This window comes from Pogona vitticeps, chromosome 1, assembly GCF_051106095.1.
Source record: "Pogona vitticeps strain Pit_001003342236 chromosome 1, PviZW2.1, whole genome shotgun sequence".
In the NCBI taxonomy this organism is placed as follows: Eukaryota; Metazoa; Chordata; class Lepidosauria; order Squamata; family Agamidae; genus Pogona; species Pogona vitticeps.
In genome coordinates this window covers 202801390-202826446 of record NC_135783.1, presented here as the reverse complement: position 1 = coordinate 202826446, position 25057 = coordinate 202801390, and the positions used below count along the sequence as shown (strand labels likewise).

The 25057-nt window shown below is 40.7% G+C and overlaps 1 protein-coding gene across 1 annotated transcript in view; it reads right to left on the bottom strand.

Moving 5' to 3' along the window:
- The window catches only part of SLC25A12 (solute carrier family 25 member 12), a 70810-nt gene that overhangs the window by 32808 nt on the left and 12945 nt on the right, over nt 1-25057 (bottom strand). The window contains exons 3-9 of the mRNA XM_020806674.3: nt 19429-19571; nt 15725-15840; nt 9610-9749; nt 8449-8595; nt 6445-6583; nt 3091-3184; nt 2081-2165 (exon numbers count right to left, since the gene is read on the bottom strand). Of these exons, the coding sequence (XP_020662333.1) occupies nt 2081-2165; nt 3091-3184; nt 6445-6583; nt 8449-8595; nt 9610-9749; nt 15725-15840; nt 19429-19571 (864 nt within the window). The remainder of the gene's footprint in view (nt 1-2080; nt 2166-3090; nt 3185-6444; nt 6584-8448; nt 8596-9609; nt 9750-15724; nt 15841-19428; nt 19572-25057) is intronic.

Here is a 25057-nt window from a genome sequence, read left to right as displayed (position 1 = left end):
GAGACCACCCTCGTTCCTCATCACAGATTGAGGCTCTTTCTCTGGACCCAAACATCAGAATTGCTCTAAGGTAGAGAGCATTACGGGCTACTGGTTTATCTCTGCGCTTCTATTCTGGTTTCCTCCAAGACCACGGATGAACAACCAACATCATCATCACGGATTGGGAGAACGAGAGCATGGGACCCAACAGATGTACATCAAGGCCAATCTCGGAAGCTGGCCCAGGCCCAGGCTGGCTTTGGAAGGCTGAGTAAGGTTACATGCTCGTAGTAAAGCACAAAAGAGGTGGGAACGTCCTAGTTCACAGCTAAGTCTCTTTGCCAGCATGCTATCCTAGCACTGTTCAACTGTCCTTTACTATAATTCATTTTAACTTGTATGGACCATTTAAATAATAGATTGTGTTATTGCTTACATATTTCAGAGTTTTCTTTCTAAAAATAAATTTAAACATTCATATAGGCAGGCATAACTCCCCTCTTGGCCAGCAGCAGAGTAAGTCAGCACACTGTTTCTGGACCTTCAAAGACTACTTAGGAAAAAGCATTTGGGGACAGATCACAGGCCAACCTTCTCACCACAAGGTTAGGTTATACATCTTTCAGTATTTTTTAAGATTCAGTTTTCACACTCTTACTATTGGGACACCATAACTCTAATCCCTTATGATGCCAGGGAACCTGCTGTCTTAACAGTTTTTCTGCTCAGGTGGGGAACCACCAGTTTTCATCTAAGGGAGATACACGTCTGACACATTGTTCATCACACGAAATTGGGCAGGCATCTGCTTTTTCAGCAAATGCGGTGCTTTTCTTTTTGAAAAAAAAAATCCCTGCTCCATAGGCATCCTTCAGTCTCAAGAGACTATGGTAACATGCTCTGAATCCTGCTATAGTGCTGTATCAGATAGCAAGAATTAAAATAAACAGTCGATACGGCATCCACATAGGCGGAATCAATTCCAGTGAACCGATTCATCCATCCCAAAATAAATGAATCACTGGTAGAAGAGCAGTAAAACTCACTGCTTTTTTAAAAATCTCATTGCTATGGAAACAAGACGTGAAAACAAATAATGTAAACAAAATTCAGTAAAATAATCTTATCCACATTATCCAGGTCAATCTCCATGAAAGATCATTAGCCTAACAAATCTTCAATGTCCTGATTGTAAAAGTGTAAACAAAGACAGAGTGGCATCATTGGAGCAACAGAAGCAAGATGCTGAAGTATTACAGATAAGTTAATTTTGAAAATTAGCTTTAACACAAAGCAATCCAGATAATATAGTCATTTGCAAACAGTGGAATCTATGCACACACACCAGTAAAGTAATTGGATGAGACCATGTGGTTTTTTTCCAGAACAAGTCAATATCTGGTAACTTGGTTATATGCTTAAAGTGTTCAGATTCATACTTTTAAAAGGATTAATTTCAGATTGGTTTTTTATTGCAAAAAATAATAATTACACATACAGGTGTCTGCAAGAACCACCCTCTCTCCTGTCAGACAGACAACTCCTAAAGGATAACAAACTTTCTGGAAACCCTTGGTTTCCATCCATAGAGACATCTGCATCCCCAGAGGGTTGTACATGGTGCCCTGTAAGCAGCAACCACACCCCAAACTGGACCTTATCAGTTACACAACTGGTGAAGGAGTCGTTACAACAGTTGCTGGAAAGGGTAGGGAGAACATGTATAGACCAGAGGCAGTTCCACTTTGCACAACCCCACACATATGGTTTCTGTCCCCCACACCCTGAGAAGGCCTGATGGTTCACCAAAAATGGGGCGAAGGAGAAGGAGATGGGAAAGCAGAAGACATGTCTGGAAGTCTGTATGGAAAAACAGGCTTCCTTGATGTTATATATGCCACAAGGACCCCTGGAACTTCTTCTGAAGATGGATGGCCACCCATGGAAGAGTCCAGGAATGGCAACTAACCTTTTAGTGGCTGAAAAGAGGGGGGTCTGCCTTGGAGGACTACATGCAGCCCAGGGCCCCACTCTGCTTACTTCCGTCCAAGACATTTGCTGGGGTTAGCTGGTTTTACTGTTTCTTCGAGGTACCTACCTGCCTCTGCAGTTCTGCCAAGTTGTAGGGCAATGCCCCTTCAGCCAAGGGGGCTATTCTGTCAATGTCTGCTAATGTTAAGCGTCTGCAGAGAGAGCAGGAAAGTCACCGTTAGGCAGAAGAGCAAGCAAATCCACACTAGACACCCCCCTTCCTGGCCCTCTGGGGGAAAAGTATCTCAGGCGAAATAAGGACTCTTATCTAAACTTCTCTATGATGTGCTAGCACCAAAACTATTATTAAAAATATACTGTTTTATTTATTAGATATTTTGTGGATTTGATGGAGGAGGCGGGGGCTCACCATGGACAAAATAAGGCTCCTAGTGAGGAACATTTTGGCAGTCCTGTACGTTAGGACCCCCTTATCCATGGGATCAGTATGCACTGATTCACTTATCCACAGCCTGAAAATATTAAAAATATTTTTTAAATCTCCAAAATATATATTTTAATAATGAAGATACCAGAAGTGGCCACTAGAGAGGGGCAGAGACCTTGCTATGTATAGTATTTGCTATTAAAATAGTGCTCCATGTTTTTCAGCATCTGCCCGGGGGGGGGGGACCAATTTCCTGCAGATACACAGACCCTACTGTAACCGCGGCTGTAACATAAGAGGATATAAACCTTGCTTCCCAGTACAATGGACAGTGGCCAAAGCAGAACTCTTTATTTCAGCACTGACTCATCTCAGAGCTTATTCTTACAACTGGTGCTGAAATGCAATAACCACATGACCAAGTACATGGGGGCTGCAACATCCCTTCTTCGACAAATGCAAGCTCTTTCCCTTCACATGTGGGAAAGGCATAGGAGTACATACAGATACGGCCACATAAGCCCCCGGTGTCCCATGCTACACTGCAGGAACACTGAGCATCACCTGCTGTGACAATAAGCCTTTGATATAGTTCCATCCCACAGTTGACAGTTTTGAAAAATAAAATTGAAAGGCAGGTTATCAGAAAATAGCACCACAAAAAGTTTGGAAAGGACATTTGGGATTACCCTGTAGCATTATACAAGTCAGACAGCTGATAAAGAATATCAATTTCCAAAGGTGTAACTTGTCCAAATTTGATTGCAGACTGAGAGAATTCCTCTGTTTTGAAGAAATGGGTTTGAAAGAAGAGAATTTTTAAAAATGCATTTATCATTTAAATACACAAGCCCAAATCCAGTGATTGCCTACTGCTGGATGACACTGCTTTCCCCAGAACTGGCAACCCCTTCTCTTCCACAGCCTATGCCCCCTCAACAACTGCTCCGGAGGGCTGGGAAGCTTTCTGGAGCAGGATTTTCAGCACAACAAAGGGCTGCAGCAGGAAGCCAGGAATGTCCCAAGTCTATCCAAAGTTGGCTGCACTGGATCAAATGGCACAAGGTCAAGAGAATACAATCAGAGGACCAAAGGGAAATAAACACCAGCAAGAATCCAACCTAGTGTGGATGACCGATTTATTCAGAAGAGAAACACCTAAAATGGGGGGGGGGGAGGCCTTCAGTTCTCCTGATGTTTGGGACTTCAACTCCCAGAGTGGCAGCCAACAGAAAGAATGGCAAGGGATTATGGGTGTTGTAATCCAAAACATTTGAAGGGAATTGTGCTCTCCACTATGGCTCTAAAATGAAGATTTCTGAGGCTCAATCACATTTATCAGCAGTGGACATCCATCTTGTAATTATAGGTGGATAGTGGCTCTTCAATAGTGAAACAAAGGCCTTCTGCGCAGGGTCAAAGACATTTTTTCTAATGCTACACCACTAATTCCAGGACCAATCCTTAGCACTGATTAAGAATTGAACCTTGACTAAAGCCTTATACAGTATACTAACATAAGAAACCAGAAGGACTTCTTTAGTCACACAAAAAGGAAGAAGAAAAGTGGTATGATCTTCATGCAAGGGTGGGTGATACCTTTGTTTAACCACTTTTAAAAAACCCTCAAACACAAGTCAGCTTTCAGCTTCTTGCAGCTCTTCATTAGGCTACACACTGTAGATCTGTGGATGGTGCAGAAAAAACATAGGTATTCCCAAAAGCATGACTGGATGTGCTTGCCACCTTCCTTTGTTAAATCTAAGTTTCAAAAATGGGGACTTGTAGCATCAAGTCAGAGACGTAGGTTTCACATTGGATTGTGTATAAGCACCACACAACTTTTTCTTGCTTTTCTGTTGGATAGCAGAAGATAGTCTAAATAGCCAACCAGATCACTGTCTGCAATCAAACATGAATGTTTAATGTTGTCTCAGCCCAAAAAGAACTTTGTGTTTCAAGACAGGGCAAACGAGGGGTGCTGAATGATAGGCGACTCTTTGACTAACAAGATTGGGAGGACATTCCCGTGGTGGAATCTGAAGCCTATGCCTCTGACTTTAATCTACAGCCCACATTTTTGAAACTGCCTTTTAACAAAGGAACCTGGCAAACGTATCTCACCACAATTTGGGAAGATTTTCAGTTTCTTCTGCACCATTCACAGCTCTGCAGTGCCCACCCTGATGAAGACCTATAAGGAACAGAAAGCTAGCTTGTGTTTGTGATTCTCCAGTGGTTTAATAAAAGTCTCATCCATCCTTGCTTTCATAAGGACTTCTTGGGAAAACAAAGAAGCCCATTGTGATTTTTCATCATCACACTGATAGCATAATTTTAAAAGCCAATTGTTAGCATGCAGGGTCTTACAACACCTCATTTCCTTCAAATGGGAGAAAATTGGTTGACAATGCCTGCAAGAACAAAAAAGGGAATAAATCTCAAGAGGCATAAAATATTATTTTCTAAGGTCCAGTGCATTTCAAATCCATAGGCATCCTTCAGTCTCAAGAGACAATGGTAAAATGCTCTGAATCGAGAAGTGTCCTCTCCAGAGCATGAAGCCTGGGTAAAGAAATATGGGGGATAGGTTGTTACCCAAGCAGCAGATCCCCCCTCTCCACGTTGCTGAAATGGTCCAATGGAAAGGCAAGAGCCAATACATCTGGTTCCAGCAACGTCGCAGGAGTTGGCAGAACGACACGAACCGCCTTCGGGACTCCAGCTCCGGATTTTGCCTCTAGGTTAACTCCTGAAGCCTTTTCCATCAGTGGATATAGCCACAAGGCAGTGGAGGTTTGAAATCAGAGTTTACCTTCTCCTAGATGGGCTGCCTTCCATGGCTGACGAGCCCCACCTACCCAGCCTGCTCTTTATTAGTGCAGAAGTATGATCCGACCCTTAAAACTTTCCTGCCTCCCAGGTGTATGCAAATCTAATTGGCTTTCCTATTTACCATATTAGGGCCAGAGATAGAATCAGAGAATTTGAGAATTTCGTGCGAAGTCTAATTATATACAAATACGGAGAAAATGAGACCTAAAAACTATAACAGCACTCCCATAAAAAGTATTTAGGGATGACACGACACTCTGCCTCGCAGAAAAATATTAAACATGCTAAAGTTTATGTTGTACACTTACGTAGAGGTCATCACTTCTTGTCTCTGCTTTGGTATTAAACTGCCTTTTCATCTTTAAGATTCCCAAGTGTGGAAAGGTGTCCCTACCCTTTACAACCACTATCAGAGGTTTCACTCTATACCCTAAGATAATGGATTCCTAGGAGTGCTTGTTTACTTCCTCTCTTGTAGAGATGAATCACTAAGCCTTTTAAAAAATTTCTTCAGCCATTTTGGTTTGTTTTAATATTCGATTTGTTGCTATCAATGATTTCAGTGTTCTTCTAACTTTTAGGTCTTGACTTCTGCATGTTTTTGCTTAATATTACAATATAATCAGTATTTGTTTGAATGATGTTAGAAGTTAAAAGGGGCAGGGGTTCTAGCAGCAGAAAAGCATGGTACAATGTTTACCTGATGGACATTGGATGGATCTACTCTGAGTCAACAGTCACTGTGTAACACAGAAGCAGGTTAGATAGGGTGCACGGCTTTCGTAATACTTGCTAAAAATTTGCTTACAATAACATTTATTTGAAATAACATGATTGTATCATTTTTGTGTTTTACACTTATTGTAGCAGTAAAGTTTATATTAGAGTTATTATTATAATTTTCAACCGCTAATGGAATTATTTTTGCTTGTTTGTGTTCACTCCCCAAAATACTATTGATCTGTTAATGCAACTAAAATTTGCCATAAGTAATAAATATAGCAACAGAATGCTCACAAACAACATGTAAGTGCCATTCTGGAGAAAGGGGGCTTCTTGCTACTCTCACAGTAGCACACGGGTTCCTTGACAGAGCGGCTGATGGAACATAAGATACAGAAAATTCTGGTACCAATGTGGGGACTTCTGTCCAACTTCTGCCACCGAGGTGCAGTAATATCAAAAGTAAAAAACAAACAATGCTTTACCTTTTGTAACTTCAATATCTTTTCTAGCACCTGCTATGAGGCTGTATATCTTTCGAACAAGCTCCATGTTGTTCAGCAAGGCATTGAATGCATTGAAATAAGAAAAGCTGACTTGGTGTGAAATAGATCCACCCGCAACCTAATAGAAGTAGTAAAAACAAAACACACACAAACACAAAAACTAAGCTATATTTACAAAACAAGAATAAGTTTGGGATTCCTCATTTTTCTCAGAGCTTTCTCATATACAGTGGTGCCCAACATTACGACGACCCTGCAGAACAATGAAATCGCATGACGTTGACTTTTTTGCAATAACTATAGCGATCGCAAAACGATGTTTCCTATGGGTTTTTTCGCTGGACATCAATTAGGTCCTTGCTTCGCGAACCGTTTGTTCGCAAAACGACGATTTTTCCGGCTGCCCTGTGTTTTCCGGACCCATGCTTCGCAGGGCAGCCATTTTAACAGCTGATCGGCGCTCAGAAAATGGCTTCCCCTATGGGCGATCTTCGCTGGACGACGAGGTAATTTCCCCATTGGAATACATTAAATGGGTTTCAATGCATTCCAATGGGGAATTCTTTTTCGCATGACGAAGATGTCACGTAACAGCAATTTTCCTGGAACGGATTATCGTAGTCATGCGGGACACCACTGTATTCTGCTAAACTGAGCCTATGAGTAAAACAAGAAATAGGCCTTACTTTTCCACACCTGCCTCATGTGTTAGCATTCAGATTTATGGGTGATTATTTCAAACTGCAACAGACATTCTGAATTTCTTCTTGGTCTCTGCCTAATATTGTGATTACTTCTACCAACATGTTTATCATTATTGATATTTTAACTGTAGCTGCACTAGTAAAACCCTACTCTTGTCTCAGCAACCAATGGCCCCCCATTCTCAATACAGTGGTGCCTTGATTTATGCCCATAATCCGTTCTGGAATGATGGTCGTAACTCGAAATGGTCGTAAGTCAAAGTACCATTTCCCATAGGAATGCACTGAAATGCAGTGAATCCGTTCCAGCCAAAGAAAAAAACTCACACACACACCCCAAAAACCACTGCAAGACTCATTGGAAACGTGATTAATCCCTTCTGGCCGAAAGGTGGGGGGAGAGAAAAGCAAAGGAAGCATACAGGACCCATTGCAAAAACACAGAAAACAAACGGAGCAGGTTGGAGATGCACAGAGAACAAAGGGACAAGGTTGGAAATGCACAGAAAGCAAAGGAAAAAGAAAGGGACGCATGCAGGACCCATTGCAAAAGCACAGAAAACAAACAGAGCAGATTGGAAATGCACGAAGAACAAAGGGACCAGGTCGGAAATGCACAGAAATCAAAGGGAGCAGATCAGAAATGCAAAGAGAACAAAGCAAAAAGCAACAGAAGCATGCAAGCCATATCGAAAATGGAGAAAAAACCCAAAAAAAGCAACCAAATCCCCCAAGACTCATCAGAAATTGGGGGGGGGGGAAACAAAAAACAAATTCCCCAAGACCCATCAGAAATGGGAAAAACACTCCAAAAAGCAACCAACCCCCCCATCGGAAATGGGGGGAAACGAAAAAACAAATCTCCCCCAAGACCCATCACAGAACAGAAAGATAAACCCCCCCCCCAGCTGAAAACTACGCTGCAAAAATACCAAGAAGAATTTTTAAAAAGCATAAAGCAGCGTCATATCTTAGCAGGCACACTCCTTGAATCACACACTCTCTAACTGCCAGGGCGAAAGAGCTACAAAGAAGTAGCCTCTTTCGCCACCTACAGTTAGCAATTTGAATTTCCTGCCTTTTTCTGTTCGTAAGTGGAAGCTCCGGTTGCAAGTAGAAGGAACATTTTGTGACCTGAGCTGTTTGCAAGTTGAATTGGTCGTTAAGTAGGGACGGTCGCAAGTCGAGGCACCACTGTATTTGACAATCTGAGGACAAAATCTCTCTTGCGTTTGTGGCACTCATAAGCAGCCTGAACCTGATATTTGTTGATACTTACCGAGACTAAATTTTCTTCCACAAAAGGAGTGAGCATGTGCGAACGAATAGTGGACATAATGTCACCAAAATCCAAACCAGTGATCGTCCCTGTTTTGTTTTTGTCTTTCAGAGCAAATGCTTGCCTTGCATGTTCAGATTGCAGCTCCTGAAATGGTATTGCAAGAAATGACATCCTGAGAGCCTCATTGTGAATCATGAGCCACAAATGACCAACACAATTGTCAGCGATTCCACTTGTTTCCTCCCCAGATATGCACAGAAATAAAAAGAAGTAACCAGTGTGCTCGGCATTTTGCCTTGCACCCCTGAAAAGCTACTCCAGCAATGAGCTTGGAGAAAAACCATTGTCTGTTCAGTTCTGTATGTGGTGTTTTTCCACATACTGTACACCCATCTCTGTGAGTGACGCACAAGGCTGCTGCTGATCAATATCTATCGATTCAGAAACTGCGCTGACACAGAAAGGTACTCGGGTTTTGTTTTGTTTTATTTCCACACCAGCTTTTGGCCCTTACAGTAGCGAAAACTGGCTGTGAACAGGACTTAAAGAAGCCACAGAAGCCAATGCAGGAGGGCAAAAGCATTTCCAGCAGGGTTTCAATCCACTACACACCCACTGATCTGCTCCCAAAGAGGACAATTACAGTGGATATAAAAAGTTTACACATCCCTGTTAAAATTTCAAGTGTCTGTAATGTAAAATAATGAGACAAAGATAAATCATTTCAAAACTTTTTCCACCTTTAATGAGACCTATGAACTATACAACTCAGTTGAACAACAAACTGAAATATTTTAGGTGGAGGGAAGTAAAAATAAAAACTGAAATAATATGGTTGCATCTGTATGCACACCCTTAAACTAATACTTTGTCAAAGCACCTTTGGATTTTATTACAGCACTCAGCCTTTTTGGGTATGAGTCTATCAGTATGGCACATCTTGACTTGGCAGTATTTGCCCACACTTCTTTGCAAAAACGGATCCGTATGGATCCGTGCAGAAACACAGTGATGAAGAGAAAAGCTTTCTCTTTACATAAAGGTTTAAAATAATGGACATTGCAAGTATAGAACAAGATGGTCATGCTGCATCATTATTTTGCAGAATATCTGCTGAATGCACACTAATTATGGCACAATAAAATAGAAATAACTGACCTGTAAAAACTGAGTGAATTCTGAGTATGTCAGGTGTTTCTTTCTATTATGTCCAAAGTGCAATCGAATGAATTCGCAGTCCCAGTTAAAAGGGATGTGATGGTGAATAATAGTCTGTCCAAATATTTCCTTCACATTTTCTTTGAAAGAAAAGAGGGGAAAAGTTTTTTAACCAAAATATCACTCAGCTCTGTTTAAAATTCTCCTAATAGAAAACAAAATGATACTTCAAGAGTCATTCAAAATAAAAAATACTTTTAAAATTTTAAGTTGGCTGTTTATTTCTCCAGAGCCAAAATACTTTGTATAGAGCAGATTTGAAAACTACTTTTTCTTCTAACACTATGTAGAGCTTCAACATCTATGATTTTGTCTTATTCACTTTTAATTAAGAAGCAATTTATTTTGTTCATTAGAAATACTTAGCACTTTGCATGCGGATATAAAATCAATGCTGTGCTCCTTGATTCTACAGTATGTCAAATTAAGACCTGATTGAAAAGCAATGAATACCTGTATTGCTGTATACTGTAATATTTCCCAGACTACGCATCCTGTGATTGAGACTTGATTATCACATTCACACTTGTGTGAATGCAACTATTAAAGGCAGGTATAAGTAATGGCAACCAAATTGTGTCATTATCATTATAGAAAATGTTAACTATTTCAGTTCATTGCCAAATCCAGGAACCTGATAAGTTACAGAAAGCATCAAATTATCATATTGTTTAAAATATTGCGAAGTGTGCACCATTAGGCCTACTCAGGTATTTACCTGCCAGCAAGAAACCTTAGTGTCGGTCGGACACATGGCCCTCTTTCCCTCCCTAAATGGATCAGATTGCATGTGACCCAAGGTATCATCTCATTGATTTTCCTAACGCTGCACACCAAAGCACATCACTGGTGATGGAGCTAGGGGTTAATAAGATTTTTTCATTCACATAAATGCAGTACAGTCTGAATAAGATGTTCTCGCTCTCTTCTGTTGAAGGGTCAGAGAGAAAGGATGCAAAACAACCTGAGATTCTGACGGAGTTTAGTCACGTAAAATCCACTCAACAAATTCCACTGGTAAGATAAAGCCACACTGCAATTTGCCATATAACATTTGCCATCGAAAGAGTGTAGTGAAATCTTTTTGGGCTACCAACCAATTCAATGCTTTCTTTTAGATTTATATATTTTCTTTTCAATGATTCAAATACTGTATAAGGATGTTCTACACTTCTTACTGATACGGACATCCACTTCCAGGTCAACCCACCCACCCATGCAGCTTCCAACATGGAGCACTTCCTATTTGCAGGAATGACAAAATGCTTTTTCTCACTATGTGCTTCCTGTGAGAACTAAAATTTAAATAAAATAAGGTTCCAACACCTCCCCTCACTCCAATAAATTCTTTTAAAATTAGTGAATTAAAGCCGCACAGAGTGGTATAAATATACCAGGTGGGCGGGATATAAATCAAATAAATAAATAAATAAATAAATAAATAAACATGAGAAAAGAGGGCATGCTAACCTGGCCCTCATCCTCTATATTTCTATTGTCTTCTAGACATGGCAGAAAACTTTCTGAACAAGGAATCTCCTCTGTATATGAAAACTCTCCAAACAATTTAGAAGGTTTTCTGAGGTTTGAAACCACATTGACTACTTTCAGAGATGAAAGAGACTCTCCCGTTGAGAAAATGACCACATGTGAAGCCCAGTGGTAACAGTGGGACTAGGATGCTGTATTTAATGAACACATTTATTCGTTTATTCTCTCCGCCCCATACACACACCCCTCTTGTGCCTTGGTAATCATCCTAAGCTTTTTCAACCCTGTTTATGAAACTGTAAAAATTAATTTTGCCTGTTGAGGACAGAAACAGTAAAAGAGAGGCTGCAATTTTTAGGTTCCCCTTTGGCTTAAGAGACAGATGCTTCTCAAGTCAGTTTTAAAAGATGGTAGATACCCCCAGGGACCACTTCTCAAGTTCCAAAGCATCATTTCTAAAGACTGCTTGGAAGACAAGTCAGGAAGGGCAACTCAAGGAAAAAGATCACATGACTCTAGAACGCATATTTAACACACTACTGTCTGAGTCAGCATAACACAACTGATAACAAAAAAAATTAAGACTGGACTGTGTCTTGAGGGTTTTTTTGATAATGTTAACTGTAAAATAAACTCACTACTTTAAGATTCTTTTGAAGATTAAAAACAGATAACAGCACCCAATAGATTTACACATTCAGCTGCAAAATTAGTTGCTGTAGCTTATAACATTTGGCATGATTGTCTGTTAGTGTCATTCAGCCCATGGATCCTATTACTTCTTTCCACCTTTAGATCCAGCGGAGTCCATTTGTATTAGAACATTTTCTTTGTACTTTGTAATGTTATGATTTCTGTTGTAACACACTATGGTTATAAACAATGCATCAGAACTTGATGTGACTAGTATTTTCCTAAGTAAGAAAGAAATGGGGAAAAAAGTGGAACTTGAGATACACCACAATTACAGTCATACATTGGGACAAAAGCTCAAGACAAAAGCATTCAACTGAACAAAGGATATAACTATTTTTATCATTTTCTGGTGAATGCTTCTAGTGCTCCTGTTATTCATTTTCCAGAATCTTTTGCATTTGGCTTGGCTCCCTTACACAAACAGTACGTAGCTCAAACTGACTACTACAGACTGCTTTACAAAATAACCTTTTTCTGGAGTAGAGGTGGGGAAAACATACAAATCCCAGACTTCATTAAGTCACAGTGATAGCCTGACACTTAGGCTAGCAAACTTGGCACAACTGAAGATCACATACATAACCGATTATTTTACCATGATATCCTGAAAATTGCCTTGGGTACATCTTATTCAGGGGGAAATCTGATTCACAATTCACTTCCCTAAAAGGAAAAGGTCCTTTACTCCTTAAAATCGCTGTTGTTCCAGCCAACTTTTCATGTTGCAAAATCCTGCTTTTCTGGAGCACCACCACACGACACAGCCCCTGTGCAAAATGAAACTGCATTGTTTTGTACTGACACACCACTAGCCACCGCACTGGACAAGGAAGACTAATCAAGGCCAGCTGCCTGATCGGAATATAAAACGAATATGGGCTAGCACTGTTTAACCCTTAACTGTGCTAGCCCATATTCATTTTACATTTCGGTCAGGCAGCTGGCCTTGATTAGTTTTCTTTGTTTAATTAAATTAAACATTTAATTGTGCATTAAGTGTTAAATATTGATGGGGGCTCCCCCTCCCCCTAATTTTTCTTATGTTCCTTGATCATTCCATTCTTATGTGCTTTGTGTTGTATTTCAATCAGACATCCAGGATGGCCCAAGGAGGCCTAGGCTGGGCTTCCTTGTCCAGTACGGAGGGCAGCAGTGTGTGCATCCAACTCGACTGAGGCTGGTTGGGCAGAGAGGCTGCAAGGCTGTGGTTTTTCTCCCACAAAACCCCTCATGAGTTTGCAAAGTAAGCCATAACAGACTGAAGCGGTGGTTTCCTTCATTTTTGGACAATTTAGCTGCACCAACCTGGGTACAACTCATACACCCTTTTGAATGGGCCATGTATGTACTATATATATATATATAAGGTGTATGAGTTGCATACATATATATGGGATTTTCCTCTTTCTATATAGGGAAATCCCATATATATGTATGCAACTCATACACCTTTTAAATGGGCCTGAGGTGATATATATTTTGTTTCTTTGGCACAATCCAAAGAAACAAAACAGAACAAGACAAGACAAAACATTGTGGCACCTTAAAAACTGACTATTATATTTTAATATGAGCTTCTGTGGATCATGTCCACTTCTTTAGATGTATGAAATGCAGAATTCACAAGTAAATCAACTAATACATTTTTAAATAAAAATCAAAGGAGAAGAACGCGCGTGAGAGAGATAAGAAGAAAAATGTATCCAAACGGTACAGAGGTGACAATACGGTAGGAATAGACTCTAAAAAAGCTCTCGAGGTGGTCCCTCAGTGGCAGTAGGAAAAAAACTGAGGAATGCCTTCAGGGTAAGGAGCATGCAAGGTGGAGAGGGCATGTCTTAATACCCTTTTTCTAGGCTCTAGAAGATTCCGAGGATGTTTGCATAGCTGCAGAACAGACTCATGTGCATGATTTCACAGAGACCATGAAGAACAACTTTTGGAAATGCTATAGTAGTGCATTGCTCAATAAAGAATTTGGTCATTTGAGAAAAACTAAATTTGGAAAAAGACACATTGGCCGTTTCCCTTTTTCAAGAGAGGGAGAATGGATTGATATATGCTCATTGCAGAATACATACTCAGTAACATTTTGATTAAGATTTCAATAATGTGAATTATTTTTTTCAACTTCTAACATTTAACTGAATAATCATGGTTATTGTCAATTTTTGAACAAAACATTCTGTGAGCCTGAGAAGAAAGAGTACATTTTCAGAAACACTTCATCAGACATGAAAAACAGGTGATCGAACATCAACTGATTTTTGTGTGAAAATGTTCCCAGCACAGTTCCATCTCTTGTCTAGTCAATTAGGCAACACTTTTGCCAAGAGGCAGAGAGTGGGCCGGCCTTCTAGGTGGTTTCATGATAAGGTTGGAGAGAGTTCATGGTTGAACAGGTGATCCAAAGGAAGGTGATCCAAGCATGTCATACTGGCCAAACATGTTGGGTGATGCTCAGTTGGCCCTACCTTCAGTCCTCCATGAGGCCAGAACATGTACAGTGGTTAGGTTTCCCCACAAATCTTCTCATACAAGGAAGTTCCACTTTCTTTCTTTGTATCAGAGTGTTGCCCAAACCAGGAAGTTTACCATGCAACTTTTCTGGAAGTAATGGACTGGCCGGCTGCATGTTGGTGCCCAAGGGATGCCCGAGTGTACCTGCAAATGCTTTTCAATTCTTCGAGGAAGCTCCTTCTGTATCCACTCAGGTCTCTATATTGTCTGCTAGGAGACTAACCAACCTTCATTGATCCAGGGTCCCTCAATGCTGGAAGGATGCCTTCTGTGTCTCATTGCATCAACTGATCCTTTTGGATGCCATCGTGTCCCACTCAGTCACTTGGGACTTCCCAGTGCTTAGACTCGCTGGCCTCATTTCCCCTTTCGGATGACCCAGTGATGTCTCTGGATGACACCATGTCTGGGTTTTGGCTGTCAGCCATGGCTAAGCATGCTTTGTAAACAAAGAAATGTTGCTGGTAAATTGAAGATGCTTTCAGTGTAGGCACACTCTGTGCCTCTTTCGAAATTTTCAGTTTTTAAGTTTTAATGATATAGCCATTCACTACACTCTTTTGACAAATATTTGTAAATTGATTGAGATAAGGCTCACACTGCAGATTAAACCAGCAAAGTGTCTGCATATCAACCCTTTAAAGGACTCAATCCATACCATGAAGATATGCAGCACAAGCTCTCTTTTACCTTTTCTAATTGGCTTGCAAGTGCTTCATTCACTTGATGGAGATGCAAAGAATACATTATTGATTAAGATAACCGGAGTCCAAAAACCCTGTTCTCCCTCTAACGATTCTAAACTCACTCTCAAAAGAATCACCGCACTTGCTAGGAGCAGTTGCTGCTGCCACAAGACACAGGATCTGAAACAATGCCTCCCAAAAATAGAGCAGGAAACAATCCAGTTTGGATCTAATTCCCAATTAGCCACAGACTAAAACAGAAAGGGACAACTTCAAGCCTCTGAACAATACACGTTTCACCTCAAAACTGCCTTCACGTTAACATTCTGCTCAATTATATCTGTCTCGCAGAGTATTTCAGCTGGGCTGCCTTGAACAAATAACATTTGAAGTAGTCATTTAAGGAATGAATAGACAGTGACTGTGCAATGAGTCAAGGAATCATGCTTTGCAATTTGGCAATAGTTGTTGGAGGCAAGGGGAACAGCCAAATCTTTGAAGAAAAAGGAAACAACAGGCAAAGGATCTATGAAGGAATGCACTGTTCTGCAATATTTACTGTGAGATATATTTCTTAGACATAAATGAGAGCCATCTTCCCCCATCCTTCCCCACCATGTAACAAGAAAAATCTTTAGCAAAATGTAGAGCAGTGTTTTTACCAAAGGTCACTTCGCCACTGCCACTCTTGTCAAACAACTGAAAAGCAACAATGAACATGGCATCCGGTGTACACAAAACTGATTCAAACGCCAAAAACTCTTGAAAGGAGATCAACCTAAAAAAATAAATAATCACGTATTACATATCAGAAGTAGAAATGGGGATGTGTTCTGTAAGGGGATATTTGTATGTGTGACTATGTCTGTTTGTCTGTAAAGGAAACAAGTAAATAAAATCCAGCAAAGACAGTTAAATCTGGTTCTTGAAAAGACCTGGCAATATGTTTTTTTTTTAATTTTACGGTTTTACGTATCAGGACATAATAAAAATCGACTGGTCCTTAGCAGATCTGAAAATCAGGTAAATACAACCTCAGATGAACAACAACACAGTGCATATTACACTGTTTCATGATTTATTTTACAAAAATAAAGCTAAAATGGAGAAGTCGTGAGTGAAAAATTAAGTACCTCTTACTGCTTCCACAGAAATTAAGAGGCTAAGCAATTTTTCCCCAAGCAATTTTACATCTTTAGCACTTCCATGGCAATGTAGCACTGTCCTCTTTATACTGGGAACAACTGTACCTGTTGAATTTGTCCAGTATTAAGGAGGGAGAATTTCATTTCTCCCCCCCCCCACACACCCTCAAATTCACAAATATTCTTCAACTACACATTCAGGGTAGAAAATGCGAGATTTTGTAAATTGCACTCAGGACAAAGTGGAATTAAGAGATATTCCCATCCCTACCCTGCCTGTTCTGGCCAGAGAGAGGTGGACCTCCTTGCAGAAATACGCACAATCCACAGAACTGACTGTGGTAAAGAGAAGAACAAGTAGGACCACTGTGTCTCTTGCTTTTTGAGAGGGGGGAGAGGAAGGGTAACACTACACTTTAGTACCCAGTGTGTACTGCCCAGCACTTCTGGAAGCCAAAGTAGGATCAAGGTTACAATATTGTACTGGGACTCAGAAAATTTGGGTTCAAATCTCCACTTGGTCACAACACTCACAGCATGACCTTGGGCTTGTCTCTCAGCATGACCTACCTCCCAGGCTTGTTGTGAGGATACAGTGGGGAGTAGGAGTACCATATATGCTGCCGAACTTGTTGGAAGACAGGTGGGATATTATGACTGGGTTCCCTTCCTCTGGTTGGGGCAAATCCCAACTTTAAACTTGTGACTGAAAGTGGTTCTGTTTTAAACATAAGGTCTTTATTTAACACAACTGGCTCCTTTTCTACAACAACTTCCATTGGTTCAACTTCAGGTTCAACATTTGAGGTCTATTCTAAACCATTATCGGGAACTGTCCATAACTTGTATTCTAATGAGAACGTCTTTCCCCAGAATTCTGTCAAGTCTGGAGGGAGAATCCAAGCCTGTTAGCTCCACTCCAACCTCTATTGGTGAACTAGAGGTCTCATGGTGAACTCTGTCTCTATGGGAAGAAGGGACGGCAAGCCAACCGGGAGACTTGTCCCCTTGTCCTCTTTCTCACAGATATAAATTAGCAAACAAGGAAACAAACAGATAAACAAATCATAGCAAGCATCGTGAGATCACAAAGAAGCAACTGCCCAGAAAGTCAAGCACCTGCGGCTTTGATACTGACCAGAACTGCCATTGCTCTGGGAGTATTTGGGGGTGTTGAAATATGGCAGCTGACTCTTGTCCCTCCAATGGCAGAGGGAAAGTGGCCATGGACGCCCCTTTTCCATATACCAGTGGCCAAAATGGGAAGAAGGTGGAAAGAGAATGTCTTCCATGACTCCGTAAATGCTGAAGTAGGCTCAGATACATACCACCATGTTCAGGCGTTCTCTGACAGTTCTCTGTTATGGATGCCCAACAGGAGTTCAGCTCAACAGAATCATTTTTCAGGCACAAACATTCTCAATATACTTGATTCCCCCCCACTTCCCAACAGGACAAAAATGTAATGTAAAACAGTGGTATTTGAGTTATTAATGTAGTTGTTATATTGTTGATGTTTGATTAATAGAACAGGCTTGGCAGTGATTTGCTACAACTTAAGAAGTTAATGTAGCCATTTGTTTTTGAGCACCTACTTGTGCTTCGCCACCAAGATTTATGCCAATTGCATTATCCCTTTGGGGATAACAAACAGGACCTTGGTCATTATTTTGTTATGTTTCTCCTTCAAGCTCTTAAGCCTAAAAGGTGGCACTAAAAATGCAAGGGGGTTTCTTTTGGGTGCAAATGTATATTCCCTCAACGGAGAATACTGTGTCACACAGTCCAATATTATTTCATCATCCAAAATAATGTATTCCCACATTCTCCAAATATAATACCCTTATTTTGGACCTGAACTCCCACTGCAGCCATACCCACATGTAAATAAGAGAATACAGGTTTATTCATGCCTCCACCATTACTCCTTTGCCTCTATCAGTATTCTCTTCCCCTGTGGCCTCCCTGACTGAAAGATTTATTATAATTTTAACTCATCTACTTATAATTTTTGTTGTACTCCACCTTGTGTAATGTGGTACTCCACACAATTAGAGCTGCACTCACAAGTGTCAAACCTAAGGCTGCACAAGATTACTAAATACTGAAGTGAGGTGGCAAGGAAAACGAAAGAACAACACCAAAGTCATATTTGCACACAAAACATCATAAAAGAGAGAATAGCTTTTATATTTCATATAAGCAACGTTCAGACATTTACCATCTCAACCCTCCAAAAGACTATGTTTTATTTTGACAGTAACCTTTCATTTGTTCTTTATCTCTGCTCTCTTATGGCACCAGTGGCTTCTGACCCCATCTATACTTACTCCCTGATTATTGCTCAAAATTCCCCTCTAAAAATTTTTGGAGACCCACATAAAGGGAAGAGGAGGCAGGCAGGGCTGCTCTTAAACCATGTGGGTTAAAAGGCTATGCTGGAGAAGAGTAGACATTCTATCAATTAGTTTTAAAAAGCAATTTTAAGAACAAATAACACTGTCAATAAGTAATATTTTAAAAGCTCTGTGCAGTATTTATCCTGATTAGGCAAACTGTTTTCTTGCCTTGTATAGCAATTAACGTCTCTCTCCCCGAACAGATCACATCTCTGAGGGCCCCCATTTGATGTTCATGTGTCATAAAGACCATGCATGGCAAAGGTCACATGATTTATCCCACTCCTCAAGCCCAAAGAGTCTTCAGCTGCTATACACTAGCAGCAAAACTCTTCCATAGGGATTGTATGTGAATGGGCAATGTTGTTACAACTAATAAAATGTATTCTGTACTCATTTTTATTCCGCCTCCAGCTGAAATATTTTGCATCCTGTACCCTGGACCACCACAAAGAGCGTTTCACTATCCTGTATTTATTTTCCTTATTTTCTCATAATAAACTCAGGCTCTTTTTTAAAATGTTAAGACCACTTCCATGTAACCAGAGGAAATAGTCAAATGACATTGTTCATGTACATTTAGTTCATGGATCAAAACTGGAGCCTCTTTACGATTTTTTGCTACAATGATTCTGAGAAGGCGAAGAGGCAAGCAGGTTTTAAAACCAAACAGCAATTAACCTCTTTATTAATGAGGCCTGCTAGGGAATAAACACAGAATGGAAACTGTTGTCTGTGTATACTTCTCATCTTTGGACTGGATTGTACCTTAAGCAACATAATGCGCAATACAGTTTTACAACAAACTAGCAGAGCTCTCACCCATCCTTTGTCTGATCGGCCACTCCAGCCAACAGCTGCACTGTTTTAGGATTGTACTGAGAGTCTGTATATAGTCCTAGGTATCTCTGCACAAAGTCTCCTGGTGTCATGTAACGTTCTCCATCTTTTTCAACAGTGGCATACTAAAGGAAAGAGAGAGAAAACTCCAATTATTCTCATATTTGTATACAAATTATCTGCATTTGCTTCAGAGTAGCCAACTGTCCAGTTAACTGAATATGGCTGTCACCCAAACAAGCAGGAAAACACAGCATCTAAGCATCAAAGAAAAAAGGGCAAAATCCCTATTGTAGGATAAGATAAAATGTAATTAATATTAGCATACCTGAATAGTCATTCAATTTTATCTTTCTCTAACCAGGACCACATGGCCTTTACTGTATCGCTGGCATCTAAACAAGAAGTGCAGAATGTTGCTACGTAGTTTATTTGAAAGAGTGTAGACTGAATGATACCCAACAAACACAAGTTCACACAACCGATCTTTCCTTTTCCTTCCTTTCCTCTGCAGTACTCTGTACCCCTTGGAAGGTTTATTTGATCCCCTGTGCAGAAACTGGCATGCAATGTATGATGCAGCAGGAAAAGGGAATCCCCTGGAATCAGTCATAGCAATTTGGAACCATTCTGGCTTTTTTTTTTTTTTTTTTTTTTTGCCAGGAAGACAGAACATACATTTGCGGTAAAATAAAAAAGGAGGCTGTCTGTTTGAGTCACCACTTCAAGACCATGAGACACAGATGCATGAAACATGGCATGAATACCAAGGGAATCCTTAGAGCTGTACCCCTTTGCTGTGGATCAAATCATGGGCTATTTCAAAACAACACAAAGCCATTGACAAGTGGTACTGCTGTCGCTTCATTGGTATTATGGCTCACAAGTCACTGCATTGTTAAGTCTGGTTGATCCAGCCAGAAATAAGCCTCGACAATTTAGGTTTTGGATAACAACTCCCATACTCTTACAGTTGGCATGGTCAAGTTGGCTGGGGGATTCTGGGGCCTGGTAGGCCATTAAGTCATTTTTTCCTGAGCTCTAAGCTGGAAGTGATTGTGACCCTAAGAGATCAATCAAGCATGTTAAATGATTAGTATAGGGTGCCCAGGACCAGAAGTAACTGCACTTTCATCAGTCTAACATTGGCTTTTAATCTGTTAGGATTTGTAAGGGGCAGGCCTGCAGTATATGTCTGGAAAGCAGATACAGTGATATTTCGAGTTTATTACTCTTTGTAGGTAGGACTCAAAATCACTTCTGGTTGGAAAGGATTCATTTTTTACCTGAAAAGATGGAACAATATGATTCAGCCCATTTGACTGATACAGCTTTTGACGTGAAATACCTTTGCATCAAGCTTGTTTGTTTATATGCAGTTCCTATGCTCTTGAATCTACAGACTCTGATCACCTCCAATAGCAGACTTGTACTCTTGACACCCCAACCCTGTCCATGCCCAAAGAGCGGCATATAGTTTGGTGCTCAAGATGCCCTGGGCCATTATAGACATACCTCAACCTCATCTTTGTCTGGGTCCATGCCAGAATCTGTGTGTTTCCATATCACTATGCGTGTGCATTTGTGTGTGGGGGAGGGAGAATCCCGTGAATGGAGAAAAGCAAACTGCAGTGGCTTCAGGTACGTGTGTGTGCTCTCCCAGAATTATTTCTGGCAGAATAATTTACTCACTTCTAGCCAAGTGAGCATATGAAAATGAGAAACAGGAGGCAGAGATTATTTATTTTGATACAGTACTGTCACCACTGTACTAACAAAGAAATAGAAAGCAAAGTGAAAAAGAGACAGACAGAGCCAAGTGTCCTAAAGTGAACCATTCAAAATCCATACAGGAATGCAAGAATTCATCTGCATACACACACTTGTATACACACAGAGATAGTAGTGTAAGCAACTACGTATGTTTTTTAACAGAAGTTGGTGAGGTTAAATTTCAACAATGCAAAGCCAAAGAATGATGTTGCAGTAATGGAAGTCCTTCACTTTATACCTGAGCTAAGCAAAAGGCTTGGAGAAGCTGTTTCAACCTGATGACCTCACCCAGAGAACCTCAGCCAGTGGGCTGCGCAGAAGTCATCTTGGGCCTCAATAAAAAAATAAAGGTTGTGGTCTCCTCCATTGGCACATGCTCAGCATCCTCTTTATAAGGTACTGATACTCTCGATTCCACTTTCCCCACTTTTAATCCCATGGCATCTTTTTTGCTTTAACATTTTAAACTCTAGAAATCCTGAATGTAATATGAGGTTTGCGGGGGGGGGGGGGGGAATTATCCCTGCATTGTTTGTTCCAGTTCTGGTCAGCTTAGAAACACACAAATAACTCTCGTTCACTACATATTCACGCATCTCTCCAAATACAGGACATGTCTCTATATAGTATGACACACAAAATTATAGCCAAGTCATTTTCCCATTTTTTAAGAATTTTGTTTTATTTTTGTACTCAGGGGATTAGTAGTCTTGGATTTATGCAATTAGATTTTATGATAGGGTGTGAAAGATAGCACTGATATTTCACTTTCACATAATGAAAAAACTACAGTTTTAAGTATTAATGGAAACTAAAACAATAAAGTACTGAATGTGGTGTAGGAGATAAGAGTGATGGACTAGGACTCTGGAGACCGGGGTTTGAATCCCCAATCAGCCATGAAAATTCACTGGGGGAGTGGAACTGGTAAAAACATTCCTTAAGTATCTCACTTACAGTACTTTGAAAGCCCTATTAGGTCCAGTATCAGTTGGTTCTGACTTGACAGCACAGATACAACAACAATCAGTTTTATACTCCAAGAAAAGCTTGAAGTTCCATCAACACAAGTGTAATATGCTTATCACTGGCTGCCCCACTGTGCACCCTAGGTACTGTCTTCTACATCTGCTGCAGCTTCTGAATCAGCCATTAGGGAAGCCCCACAAACAGCAAGCAGGTTACAGATGTCTAATCCATAAATTATGAATGCATAAAACATAACAGCTAGGCTATACCTGTACCAAGAATTGGCATAGCCACTGAATCAACTATCTCTCGTAGTGAGTGTACCAAGCCACTGATGTCACTTGGGCTTACAGCAATGAAAACAGATCTAGGGCACACAAAGCCAATCCCAGCTATGGAAAGTTACATTCAAAAGGAGTACATCCTTGTATAAAACAACAGACCAAATTCTCAGACTTAGGAGTCTCATGTGCTTCCATTTATTAGCCCTCATCCAAACCGTAACTGCATACACACTCCAGAACAGAGATGAAACATCAACCCACAGCAAGGACTTTATACAGATGTGAAGCAACACACTGAGGACAAGACAGCACACTGTGACACCTCACAGTTGCTAGGGGACAGCCATCCAATCTTAATCTTAATCTTAATCTTAATCACTGATACAGAACTTTTACATCTCAACTAGATTACTGTAACACAGACTGCTGACTGGGGCTGGTTACAGAGATCATGTGACAACCCGCCCCTTACAACAGCTTCACTGGCTGCCAATCTGTTTCCGAGCACAATTCAAAATACTGGTCTTAATCGATAAAGCCCTAAACAGCTTGGGTCCAAGCTATCTAAAAGACTGCATCTCCCTCTATGAGCCTGCCCGGGCTTTAAGATCATCAGGGGAGGCCTTTCTCTCAGTCCCACCACCCTCACAGGTGCGCTTGGTGGGCACACAAGAGACAGGCTTCTTGGTGGCTGCTCCCAGACTCTGGAACTCCCTCCCACGGGAAGCTTGGCTGGTCCCATCTTTGCAGTCCTTCTCCAAGTAGACAAATATCTATCTCTTCAGGCAGGATTTCCCTTAATGACTGAGAGGGGTTTTAAATGAACAGTTGTGTTCTGTTGTTTTAAATGTCTTTTAGTATTGATTTTATTACTGTTTTTAATGTAATTTAATGTAATACTTGTTTAATTCCTTTTTTAAAATTTGTATACTTACTGTTTTTAGCTTCTGCATCTTGTCTTTTTAATGATGTAAGCCACCTTGGGTTCTTTTTAAGGAGAAAGGTGGGATAATAAATAAAAAAAATTTAAAGAAGAACAAAGCAACACAAACTGTGCCCCCGATTCACTGAAAAATTGCCAAGAGACTCAGTAGTAAAAGGGCTGTACTCTTTCCCAAATAAGGTCATTCATTCTAGGTAAACAAGGCTGATTATGTGACTAAACCAGATCTGAATCCACATGAGCAAAATAATCCATTTCATTCAAGAATACCTACAGTTGAATCACTATCATCAGCTATTGCTAATTATTAAATGCTAATATCAAATAAGAATATGAAATACAAAGATGGTGATAGCCTACCTCTGAGAAACACAGATGAAATATGCCTTTCAGCCACTCCTGCCTCACAGATACAGTGGTGCCTCAACTTACGAACGCCCCTACCTACAAACATTTCAACTTATGAGCAGATCCGCTCACAAACTTTTGCATTGTCTTGTGAACAGAAAAAGGCAGGGGAGAAGAGCGGGAAATTTAAATTTGCTAACCGTTGGTGGCGAAGAGTCTGCTTCTTTGTACAGGTCTTTCCCCAAACGGTTAGGAAAAGGGATGCAATGGCGGTGGTGACAGCAGCGGGGATCCAGCACCGGTGAACCCATCCTGGCTGGGTTCTGCCTCCCAGTGCTGGGTCAGTCCCTGCTGCTCGGCACTCAGAGCCCGGCTGGGAGCCGAGCAGCAGGGACTGAGCCAGTGCCGGGAGGCAGAGCTCGGCTAGGAGGCGAAAACCCATCCCAGCCGGGCTCTGGCTCCCGGTGCTGGGTTGGTCCCCACTGCTTGGTGCTCAGAGCCTGGGCCAGTCTGTCTGTTTGTCTGTCTATCAACAAAAAGGAAGCCACTGGATCCTGAGTTATAAATGTTTATAAAATGACAAGTATGCAGCACTATTTGAGGCTATTTCATACAGAGTGAGGCCACTGGTCCTACCAGTTTAGAAGTTTTTCCTTGAAAAGACAGGGGTTTTCTGAGCTAGAACCTTCAGAACAAAAAACTTGTGATGTACCACTGAACACTTAGGTTTTATACATCTTTCACCACAAGAAATAATTTGTAAGTTTATCCATAAATATTCCCACTGATCTCTAAGTCCAACCTGCTTTGGGATATGCAAGAAAGTGCCTCCTAGAATAGGCACAATATTCCATCCACATACACATTTTAATCTGCTGCTTTCAGCTGTATCTGGTGTTTCAGATCTAGCTGGTGCTGAATGCCTCCACTAATATGGCTTAACATTCAGTGATGGGCCTTCCCTACAGAGACAACAGACTGAGAATTATTTGAACTACTTGCTCAAAGGCATGGACAATGACTAAAGAACATACGCACCTATGCCAGCTGAATGTTCCAGACCAAATAAATTATTTTGCTGAAGACTCTGTCAAAGCAGATTCTGAATGTTCAATTACACCCAAAGGGAAGATTCCTTGCTAGCAGACAAATAATATAAACCTTAAGAAAACATCAAGAAGCTATACCATGGGTACTTATACTCAAAAACAGCCTGAACAATGTATCAGAAGGGCCAAATTGTACATTTGATATAAGGCATATTAACTGGGCAAATAAAACATATACCATAGGC